Here is a 12,515-nt window from a genome sequence, read left to right on the forward strand (position 1 = left end):
GACACCAATGTCTTGCACCCACACAAGCTAAATACCTTCTTTGCCCTCTTCGAGGAAAACAGTGCCACCGCCGCTCACGAGGATGGTGAGCTCTCGTTCTCCTTGGACAATGTGAGTAAGACATTTAAGCGGCATCCCTAGCCTCGTCCTCAGGGCATGTGCAGACTAGCTGGCTGGAGTGTTTACAGACATATTCAATATCTTCCTATCCTAGTCTGTTGTCCCCACTTGCTTCAAGATATCCACCATTGTTCCTGTACCCAAAAAGCGAAGGTAACTGAACTAAATGACTATATCCCCGTAGCACCACTTCTGTCATCATGAAGTCCTTTGAGAGGCTAGTTAAGGATCATATCACCTCCACCAGTACCCTGCCCTGAACTTTAGTCACTAGCCGGCTACCACCCGGTACTCAACCCTGCACTTTAGAGACTGCTGCTCTATGTACATAGTCATGGAACACTGGTCACTTTAATAATATTTACATACTGTTTTACCCACTTATATATGAATATACTGTACTGTATTCTAGTCAAGGCCTATCCTATTTAACTATTGCTGTACATATACTATTCTATCCTACATATTCTACAGATATACTACATATTCTATCCATATACTGTCCATAATGTCTATACATCCCATCATATACATATATATTTATATTCCGGACTAATATTTATATATTTCTTAATTCCATTATTTTACTTTGTATAGTTGCATGTATTGTTAGATATTACTGCACTGTTGGAGCTAGGAACATAAGCATTTCACTACACCCGCAATAACATCTGCTAAATATGTGTATGCCACCAATAAGATTAGATTTTGATACTGTAAAGGTGAGTGTGAAAATAGAGTAAGTCTATGCATTTAGATATCCTTTAATCCATCTCTTTTGTCTGATTTATCTCTGTGATGCTTGTAGTTGGCTGCGCTGTTGGTTTCAGCTGGAGTTAGAAGTTGATGACTTCAGAGACCTTTCTGGAAGTGCTGAATGTTCCGATTTTAGTGATTTAATGCCATACATCTAAGGGGTGCGAGTGACTGGCTTGTTGAATCTGATTTCTGCCTGTAAAACGCCTTCCCGAGAGCTTTATTACGAGACTACTGATTAGAAGGTGCTCTGAGCCCCTTTGTTATAATCTCGGCTCAGAATTGAAATATAGATTAACGAAATGGACTCTATACTTAAATACTTGGATATTCCTATAAACCCAGGATGAAATAGTCCTATCCATGAGCTGCGTATTTTCTCAAGATGTCCTCTCAATGTTAGCAGAAAGAGAAGTGGGAACAAAGTGGAAAATGTTAAACCACATCTCCTTTTCTGTCAGTGTTGCTCTGCCATTAAACCTCCCCAGGTTTTTATCGCTGTTTGACCTAATCTATGTCACAGAGTCTGTGAAAATGGAGAGGATTAGAAAAGTGCTGTCGAATGGGTTTGGGTTTGACAGCACTTTTTTCCATCCAGCTTCAGTTGGAGCTTGGTCTCCTCATCAGTTTACCCAGGCTTACCAAATTGCCTATCTTGTTGCTCCTCTGGTGGGAGAGCAGCATGGCCCATGTAATTCTAACTAAAGTGTTAGAGCGCTAAATTCCACAGAGATGGACTGCCAATTGATCCCAGGATGGATATTGATCCTATTACAGTGATGTGTGTAGCTGCCCCGGCCTCACGTGGGAGAGAATAGAGCAGGAGCCGAGGCTGTCTTATTAGACCTGATGGGAAGAGAGCCTGGGGTGGCTGTCTGGACAGAAGGGGTACCCCAAGGAACAGTGTTTGGGACCATTACTGTTCCCTGTCAGAGTGGGGGTACCCCAAGGATCAGTGTTGGGACCATTACCATTCCCTGTCAGAGTGGGGGTACCCCAAGGATCAGTGTTGGGACCATTACCATTCCCTGTCAGAGTGGGGGTACCCCAAGGATCAGTGTTGGGACCATTACCATTCCCTGTCAGAGTGGGGGTACCCCAAGGATCAGTGTTGGGACCATTACCATTCCCTGTCAGAGTGGGGGTACCACAAGGATCAGTTTTGGGCCCATTACTGTTCCCAGTCAGACTTGGGAGGCGAAGGGGTTTACATAAAGCCACAGCAGGGTAACAGATGGGTAGGTAGGGGGATTTGGATGTTGCAACTGTTTGAAGGACTCAGCATTTAGTTTTTGATGCTTGCCAACATTCTTTGCCTTTAGATAACAAAAAGCTATATTGAAGGGGAAGGGGAAAAAATCATATTTTTTTAGTCTTTGAACATAATTAAATGATATATGCTGTTATACATTAGTGTTGATGTTATCTTTATGATTGACTAAAATTCTCCCCCCCCCCCTCCAATGCCCCCCTCTCTTGTCCCCCTCTCTACAGACCCCATGCACGGCCCCCAAAGACTGGAGGTGGTGGACATCAAGTCCAAGCAGATCACAGTGCGCTGGGAGCCCTTCGGCTACAACGTGACACGTTGCCACAGCTACAACCTAACTGTCCAGTACCGCTACCAGTCCGGCGGCAAGGAGGAGACCCGGGAGGAGGTGTGCTACGACACCCTGAGCCTGGCGCCGCAGCACACAATAAGGAACCTGTCACCCTACACCAACGTCAGCGTCAAGCTGGTGCTGGGGAACCCCGAAGGCGTCAAGGAGAGCACGGATGTTGACGTGCTGACCGATGAGGATGGTAATTGGGGGAGGGGAGGTTCTGTTCTAGAAGAGCATACTAATTGGATGAAGCAAAGGATTTGTAATCTAGATGGTATGCTAATGTGGACATTAGAACATAGCTGTAGTCAGTAGGCTTGGACATTATACCATATACACCGTATACCGGGGTATTTGGAAATAGCCGCAGGATGGTTTTTCAATACCGTCAATACAGTTAACTATTTCTTTGAAGTTTTTCAATAAATTGTAATATTTGTAGCTACTTTGTAAGTAAATACCTGCAGTCAACTTGTGGAATACGTTAGATGAATCAGATCGCGTTCTTCATTCCACCTGTCACATTACATTTACATTATGAAGCTTACCTTAGTTCCCCAGAATGATTGAGCCAGTCACATGCTTGTTTGTAAATAGCACAACGGGAGAAAGCCAGGTGTGTATTGACAGGGGTCGCATTTTATATTGAATGTCAAGTTATTTTTTTTCCTTAATAGAGTGATCAGGGAAGTACAACTGTATATTTTTGGGGGTAGAAAATACATTAGTCTAACACATTCGGCAGAAAATGGCTTCAATTTCATCAGATGACAACAGAAGTACAACGCGATTTGGCTGGCAGCCACACAAGTAAATGAGCTTACAATGAAAAAGCAAGGTATTTTTAGCAAAAGAGATGCATGGCCATCATATTTCAAATGTTTTCATAGAAATAATGTAGCCAGCTACATTTCCTAATGTTTTGCTGAAAGTTCAAACCAAGCCATGAGGTCGAAGCAATTGTTCGTAGAGCTCCAAGACAGGATTGTGTTGAGGCACAGATCTGGGGAAGGGTACCAAAACATTTCTTCAGCATTGAAGGTCCCCAAGAACACAGTGGCCTCCATCTTTCTTAAATGGAAGAAGTTGGGAACCACCAAGACTCTTCCTAGAGCTGGCCGCCCGGCCAAACTGAGCAATCGGGGGAGAAGGGCCTTGGTCAGGGAGGTGACCAAGAACCCGATGGTCACTCTGACAGAGCTCCAGAGTTCCTCTGTAGAGATGGGAGAACCTTCCAGAAGGACAACCATCTCTGCAGCACTCCACCAATCAGGCCTTTATTGTAGAGTGGCCAGACAGAAGCCACTCCTCAGTAAAAGGCACATGACAGCCCGCTTGGAGTTTGCCATAAGGCACCTAAAGGACTCTCAGACCATGAGAAACAAGATTCTCTTTGGTCTGATGAAACCAAGATTGAACTCTTTGGCCTGAATGCCAAGCGTCACGTCTGGAGGAAACCTGGCACCATCCCTACGGTGAAGCATGGTGGTGGCAGGATCATGCTGTGGGGATGTTTTTCAGTGGCAGGGACTGGGAGACTAATCAGGATAGAGGGAAAGATGAACGGAGCAAAGTACAGAGATCCTTGACGAAAACCTGCTCCAGGGGGCTCAGGACCTCAGACTGGGGCAAAGGTGCACCTTCCAACAGGACAACGACCCTAAGCACACAGCCAAGACAATGCAGGAGTGGCTTCTGCTTCGGGACAAGTCTCTGAATGTCCTTGAGTGGCCCAGCCAGATCCCGGACTTAAACCCGATCAAACATCTCTGGAGAGACCTGAAAATAGCTGTGCAGCGACGCTCCCCATCCAACCTGACAGAGCTTGAGAGGATCTGCAAAGAAGAATGGTAGAAACTCCCCAAATACAGGTGTGCCAAGCTTGTAGCGTCATACCCAAGAAGACACGAGGCTGTAATCGAGGCTGTAAAAAGTACTGAGTAAAGAGTCTGAAAACTATATATATTTTTTAAATTAGCAAAAATGTCTAAACCTGTTTTTGCTTTGTCATTATGGGGTATTGTGTGTAGATTGACGAGGGGGGGGGGGAAACTATTTAATCCATTTTAGAATAAGGTTGTAACGTAACAAAATGTGGAAAAAGTGAAGGGGTCTGAATACTTTCCGAAGGCACTGTAAGAAGCATTTTAGATCTGCGTTTACAAAACGCAGCAGGAAATGAGGAATTCTGCGCTCACGCGACCCCTAAGTTTAACAAGCTAGTTATCTAAGTAAGTTACTGAATTAATAAGGTGATTGAGCATCATATTGTGTAAGCTTTCTGCCGTGTTTGCGAAGCCAAAGCCCTTTGGATGAGTTATCTGTATGGCTGCCACGGCTATCTTTTGATATCCTTGCGTTTTTTGAGCCTCTCCGTTCTCGCCCCATCATTGCCTTAGCGACTCCTGTCTCCACACAGATAAAGCGTGTGTACATGCATGCTCCAGCCACGCTGTAAAGCCTCTCTCCTGAGTGGCGCAGTGGTCTAAGGCACTGCATCGCAGTGCTAACTGTGCCACTAGAGATCCTGGTTCGAATCCAGGCTCTGTCGCAGCCGGCCGCGACCAGGAGACTCATGGGCGGCGCACAATTGGCCCAGCGTCGTCCAGGGTAGGGGAGGGAATGGCCAGCAGGGATGTAGCTCAGTTGATAGAGCATGGCGTTTGCAACGCCAGGGTTGCGGGTTCGATTCCCACGGGGGGGGGCAGTATAATTTTTTTTTTTTTAAATAATATGTATTCACTAACTGTAAGTCGCTCTGGATAAGAGCGTCTGCTAAATGACTAAAATGTAAATGTAAATGTAAATGAGAAACAAGATTCTCTTTGGTCTGATGAAACCAAGATTGAACTCTTTGGCCTGAATGCCAAGCGTCACGTCTGGAGGAAACCTGGCACCATCCCTACGGTGAAGCATGGTGGTGGCAGGATCATGCTGTGGGGATGTTTTTCAGCGGCAGGGACTGGGAGACTAATCAGGATAGAGGGAAAGATGAACGGAGCAAAGTACAGAGATCCTTGACGAAAACCTGCTCCAGAGGGCTCAGGACCTCAGACTGGGGCAAAGGTGCACCTTCCAACAGGACAACGACCCTAAGCACACAGCCAAGACAATGCAGGAGTGACTTCTGCTTCGGGACAAGTCTCTGAATGTCCTTGAGTGGCCCAGCCAGATCCCGGACTTAAACCCGATCAAACATCTCTGGAGAGACCTGAAAATAGCTGTGCAGCGACTCTCCCCATCCAACCTGACAGAGCTTGAGAGGATCTGCAAAGAAGAATGGTAGAAACTCCCCAAATACAGGTGTGCCAAGCTTGTAGCGTCATACCCAAGAAGACACGAGGCTGTAATCGAGGCTGTAAAAAGTACTGAGTAAAGAGTCTGAAAACTATATATATTTTTTAAATTAGCAAAAATGTCTAAACCTGTTTTTGCTTTGTCATTATGGGGTATTGTGTGTAGATTGACGAGGGGGGGGGAAACTATTTAATCCATTTTAGAATAAGGTTGTAACGTAATAAAATGTGGAAAAAGTCAAGGGGTCTGAATACTTTCCGAAGGCACTGTAAGAAGCATTTTAGATCTGCGTTTACAAAACGCAGCAGGAAATGAGGAATTCTGCGCTCACGCGACCCCTAAGTTTAACAAGCTAGTTATCTAAGTAAGTTACTGAATTAATAAGGTGATGGAGCATCATATTGTGTAAGCTTTCTGCCGTGTTTGCGAATCCAAAGCCCTTTGGATGAGTTATCTGTATGGCTGCCACGGCTATCTTTTGATATCCTTGCGTTTTTTGAGCCTCTCCGTTCTCGCCCCATCATTGCCTTAGCGACTCCTGTCTCCACACAGATAAAGCGTGTGTACATGCTGCTTCAGAGCCAATACTGTTCTTCCTTCAGACAAGCATGCAATAACTGATGTTGGCACAAGATGGAGGGAAAGTTGGAGCAAAACTAATGAAATTACAGTTAACTAAAATTTACACTGAATCCAGTATAAGCTCATGTGTAGCATTTATTATACAAGAGACAAAATTCACAAATTCTACAGCACAAACGCAGTCATGTCTTAAGTGTAAAATTAATAATGACTCAATAATCCATGCTTTCTGGGAATGTTATAAAGTCTGGAAGTTGTGGGCGGAGCTAGAAATTTGGCTGTCAGAGGTATTACAATGTAAACTAACTTTTAATCGGTCTGTCTGCATATTTCAAGATATGGCATATGGGAGTTTAGTGAGATACCCAATGGGTTAGACGATTCTCTTCTCATCATCTTGAAAAAACGTATTCTAAAAACGTCTAAATCAATCAATCCACCGTCATTAACCCAATGGAATAATCAAATTATTTCTTATTTAAATATTGAAAGTGTGGGCTGTGGAGAGAAACAAAATGGTGCAGTTTCAGGCCGTGTGGTGGAAAGTGATGCAGGCGCTGGAGATAGTGTGGGTCTAGGCAGGAGTGATGTTGTTGTTTGTATGTGTATGTTTTGTATTGTTTATAAAATAAAAAAATTAAATAGGATTGACCCCAAACTCTGCCCAGCCAACACTTCCAACATTCAGCTTTTCAACTCTACAAGGCCATCATTGGGGCCTAAGAGAGAACATGAAAGCATGAGGGCATGTGTTTCAAAAAGGGCAAGGTACTTTAGTTATTTGAAAGCACTTACATCGCCCTCTTTTGAGACATACGCCGCCTTCAACTTCTGTGATGTTTCCTTTGAATTGGTTTCTTCATAGGCCATTTGTAAATTACAATCTCACTCCGCTATTCAAAGTGATATCAAACGTTCAAAGGATCTTGAATGGATTTGTCTTCATGATAACAAGTAAAATGTTTCCACATGGTAGAGTATGTGATTTATGTTGAACTGCTTGTTATTTATCTATTTGGTGGAACTAGAAACCTTTAACCCTGTTATGGGTAAGGAAATGGAATGGTGTGCTTTCCTTTTATTAAACGGTTTTGCCAGCGAGTCATACGTGCTGTAGCTGTCCTTGACCCTCGTTTGTTTTGCTTCCGATGCAATATACAGTGTGAGGACCCAGCGCTCTATCAGTTTTACTGTAGGGGACCTCCAGCCACGCTGTAAAGCCTCTGTATCAGTTTACTGTAGGGGACCTCCAGCCACGCTGTAAAGCCTCTGTATCAGTTTACTGTAGGGGACCTCCAGCCACGCTGTAAAGCCTCTGTATCAGTTTACTGTAGGGGACCTCCAGCCACGCTGTAAAGCCTCTGTATCAGTTTACTGTAGTGTTTCTTCCAGCCACGCTATAAACCATGATGTGCTCTCATAACTTTTAGGAGGTTCCATCAATTGCGTCTCATTGAAGTAGTTGAAAGAGACAACGGCAGAACATCCAGCTTGAGTAAATGTACTGTTGTGATGTTTCAGGACCTTACTGGGGTCAGGGAGAATGAATAGAACTAGAACTGCACGATCATGACCCCCCCCCCCCCCTCCCCCATGAGCCCTCAGGTCATTCTTTTCACCAATCCGTTCAAGAGTGGTCTGGAGCAAGACCGCCGCCAACCAACCGGCGAATGTATGGGAATCACAACGGCGATTTACAATGGTGTTATGATGAAGTGGCTTAATAAAAAAAAGTATATATTTAATTTGCTCTGAATTTATTTCCCCCTCTTCCCTCTCCTCCTTAGTGCCTGGCGCCGTGCCACTCGAGTCCATCCAGGGGAGCACCTACGAGGAGAAGATCGCCCTGCAATGGCGTGAGCCTGTTCAGACCTACGGTATCATTAATCAGTATGAGGTAAGATCATCGCGAGCCCGTCCAGACCTACGGTATCATTAATCAGTATGAGGTAAGATCATCGCGAGCCCGTCCAGACCTACGGTATCATTAATCAGTATGAGGTAAGATCATCGCGAGCCCGTCCAGACCTACGGTATCATTAATCAGTATGAGGTAAGATCATCGCGAGCCCGTCCAGACCTACGGTATCATTAATCAGTATAAGGTAAGATCATCTGGGGAAACTGCAGAGTCCAGCCTCCCACCTGGGCCCAGCTTTCTCTGTCTTTGTTTCTCTCCCTCTTCCTCTCTCTCCCTCTTCCTCTTCCTCTCTCTCCCTCTTCCTCTCTCTCCCTCTTCCTCTTCCTCTCTCTTCCTCTCTCTCCCTCTTCCTCTCTCTCCCTCTTCCTCTCTTCCCTCCAACACACATCCATCTTGTCTGGCAGGAGCCAGCGGCTTCCATCTTTCATTCACTCTGTGGCCTTAATTATCTAATAAATCCAACCTAATAACCTTAAGGCCTGCACGCACCGAGGCTTGTTAACACAATCTATTACCCACTGAACCCCCTCTAACAGCATGCCCAACACCAGCCCAGCCCTGCCCACTCCCACCCCCACCCCACCCCAGCCCAGCCAACACCAGCCCAGCCCTGCCCACTCCCACCCCACCCCAGCCTAGCCAACACCAGCCCAGCCCAGCCCTGCCCACTCCCACCCCACTCCAGCCCAGCCAACACCAGGCCTGCCCAACCCCTGCCCACTCCCACCCCACTCCAGCCCAGCCAACACCAGGCCTGCCCAACCCCTGCCCACCCCCACCCTACTCCAGCCTAGCCAACACCAGGCCTGCCAAACCCCTGCCCACTCCCACCCCACTCCAGCCCAGCCAACACCAGGCCTGCCCACCCCCACCCCACTCCAGCCCAGCCAACACCAGGCCTGCCCAACCCCTGCCCACCCCCACCCCACTCCAGCCCAGCCAACACCAGGCCTGCCCAACCCCTGCCCACCCCCACCCCACTCCAGCCCAGCCAACACCAGGCCTGCCCAACCCCTGCCCACCCCCACCCCACTCCAGCCCAGCCAACACCAGGCCTGCCCAACCCCTGCCCACCCCCACCCCACTCCAGCCCAGCCAACACCAGGCCTGCCCAACCCCTGCCCACCCCCACCCCACTCCAGCCCAGCCAACACCAGGCCTGCCCAACCCCTGCCCACCCCCACCCTACTCCAGCCTAGCCAACACCAGGCCTGCCCAACCCCTGCCCACTCCCACCCCACTCCAGCCCAGCCAACACCAGGCCTGCCCAACCCCTGCCCCTGCATGGGGCATACCTTAGACGGTAGAACATGCTGCACTTAATCTGTCTGACATCCTCCAGTATTTATATAAAAGATTGCAGTCTTAAAATACCCCTCAACAACAACATTGCGATGTCAAGACGGAAACATCTGGCCCTCTCCATCATTTACACAACCTGCCTGAAAAGAACATTCTCAACCTTGAGGGTTTGAGTCATATACAGTGGGGAGAACAAGTATTTGATACACTGCCGATTTTGCAGGTTTTCCTACTTACAAAGCATGTAGTGGTCTGTTTTTTTTAATCATAGGTACACTTCAACTGTGAGAGACGGAATCTAAAACAAAAATCCAGAAAATCACATTGTATGATTTTTAAATAATTCATTTGCATTTTATTGCATGACATAAGTATTTGATACATCAGAAAAGCAGAACTTAATATTTGGTACAGAAACCTTTGTTTGCAATTACAGAGATCATATGTTTCCTGTAGGTCTTGACCAGGTTTGCACACACTGCAGCAGGGATTTTGGCCCACTCCTCCATACAGACCTTCTCCAGATCCTTCAGGTTTCGGGGCTGTCGCTGGGCAATACGGACTTTCAGCTCCCTCCAAAGATTTTCTATTGGGTTCAGGTCTGGAGACTGGCTAGGCCACTCCAGGACCTTGAGATGCTTCTTACGGAGCCACTCCTTAGTTGTCCTGGCTGTGTGTTTCGGGCCGTTGTCATGCTGGAAGACCCAGCCACGACCCATCTTCAATGCTTTTACTGAGGGAAGGAGGTTGTTGGCCAAGATCTCGCGATACATGGCCCCATCCATCCTCCCCTCAATACGGTGCAGTCGTCCTGTCCCCTTTGCAGAAAAGCATCCCCAAAGAATGATGTTTCCACCTCCATGCTTCACGGTTGGGATGGTGTTCTTGGGGTTGTACTCATCCTTCTTCTTCCTCCAAACACGGCGAGTGGAGTTTAGACCAAAAAGCTCTATTTTTGTCTCATCAGACCACATGACCTTCTCCCATTCCTCCTCTGGATCATCCAGATGGTCATGGACATGGGCTGGCTTGAGCAGGGGGACCTTGCGTGCGCTGCAGGATTTTAATCCATGACGGTGTAGTGTGTTGCTAATGGTTTTCTTTGAGACTGTGGTCCCAGCTCTCTTCAGGTCATTGACCAGGTCCTGCCGTGTAGTTCTGGGCTGATCCCTCACCTTCCTCATAATCATTGATGCCCCACGAGGTGAGATCTTGCATGGAGCCCCAGACCGAGGGTGATTGACCGTCATCTTGAACTTCTTCTATTTTCTAATAATTGCGCCAACAGTTGTTGCCTTCTCACCAAGCTGCTTGCCAATTGTCCTGTAGCCCATTACATTTTACATTTTAGTCATTTAGCAGACGCTCTTATCCAGAGCGACTTACAGGAGCAATTAGGGTTAAGTGCCTTGCTTAAGGGCACATCGACAGATTTTTCACCTAGTCGGCTCGGGGATTAGAACCAGCGACCTTTCGGTTACTGGCAGAACGCTCTTACCCACTAAGCTACCTGCCGCCCATCCCAGCCTTGTGTAGGTCTACAATTTTATCCCTGATGTCCTTACACAGCTCTCTGGTCTTGGCCATTGTGGAGAGGTTGAAGTCTGTTTGATTGAGTGTGTGGACAGGTGTCTTTTATACAGGTAACGAGTTCAAACAGGTGCAGTTAATACAGGTAATGAGTGGAGAACAGGAGGGCTTCTTAAAGAAAAACTAACAGGTCTGTGAGAGCCGGAATTCTTACTGGTTGGTAGGTGATCAAATACTTATGTCATGCAATAAAATGCAAATTAATTACTTAAAAATCATACAATGTGATTTTATGGATTTTTGTTTTAGATTCCGTTTCTCACAGTTGAAGTGTACCTATGATAAAAATTACAGACCTCTACATGCTTTGTAAGTAGGAAAACCTGCAAAATCGGCAGTGTATCAAATACTTGTTCTTCCCACTGTAGCTGTGTGGTTTCCTATAATCCACATTTGTACATAAAACAATTGGTGTAAAGCACTGTACATGTGCATAGGCTACTGTAGTCCTACATGTTTCTCCTATCGCAGCATTTGCCTTGCGTTTGACGTGCCGTTCAGTTCATCACACAATACGACAAACAAGGTTTTTTAGTGCGTTCAAAAGAGCCATTGTGCCAGACCCGAATTTGTGCTAAAATTCTCCAATTAAGCTGTCAGATATGCACATAATGTATTCTGTCATCTCGAACTAACTCTGAGCTGCGATTGCGATCCAGTTGAAAGAATGGACAAATCAAGTTTTTTTTTTTTTCTGCCTCATTAGACTCTGATGGAGTCAACCCCATTATTACTATAATTTGCTGACATTCAGCTCGTCTCATGTGCTCTTCAGCCTTTGACTCCATCTCTCTCTCTCTTTTTGTTCAGAGTTTGCGATTTCTCTTGGTTCGGAAAATGTAGTGCTGGTTCATTGTTTGGGGCTTTTGTTTGAAGAGGTACAGGCTGAATTCAGAGCTATCCTACCACAGCTGAACCCTAACCCTTACGCAACCCCCTACCCTCCACACACACACAACCCCCCCCCCCCCCCCCCCCCCCCAAATCTCGACAGCTGTGTGTGTGATATGTGAAAAGCGATCAACGCTAACTTGGATAGCCTTTTGAAATGCTCCAGATGCATTCCTCCCTCCCTCCCTCCCTCTCTCCTGATATAGACTAATGGCCTTGCAGAGCCCTGAGCAGCAACATTTCACACCTGATGGATACAAACGGTCGCCACGGCACTCCAACACTCCCCATTGAGCCTCTTAATTGGGAATCAGAACTGAATAATAAAGGAGGCTTTCCATTAGGGGAGACCGAATGATTTATTTAAATGAAGCTTTTCAAGAGAGACAGAGCTGATGAAGTTATATGAAGGAGAGGAGGAAGAGGGGGGTACACACGACGCTCCACTGCGC

The 12,515-nt window shown here is 46.5% G+C and overlaps 1 protein-coding gene across 1 annotated transcript in view; it reads left to right on the forward strand.

Moving 5' to 3' along the window:
- Nucleotides 1-12,515, forward strand: part of LOC311109258 (receptor-type tyrosine-protein phosphatase mu) — a gene marked incomplete at its 5' end in the record, with an annotated part of 292,145 nt that overhangs the window by 163,993 nt on the left and 115,637 nt on the right. The window contains 2 exons of the mRNA XM_084152095.1: nucleotides 2,371-2,679; nucleotides 8,147-8,256. Coding sequence (XP_084008221.1) covers nucleotides 2,371-2,679; nucleotides 8,147-8,256 — 419 coding nt within the window. The remainder of the gene's footprint in view (nucleotides 1-2,370; nucleotides 2,680-8,146; nucleotides 8,257-12,515) is intronic.

Source organism: Coregonus lavaretus, assembly GCF_964263955.1.
Source record: "Coregonus lavaretus genome assembly, chromosome: 34".
NCBI lineage: Eukaryota > Metazoa > Chordata > Actinopteri > Salmoniformes > Salmonidae > Coregonus > Coregonus lavaretus.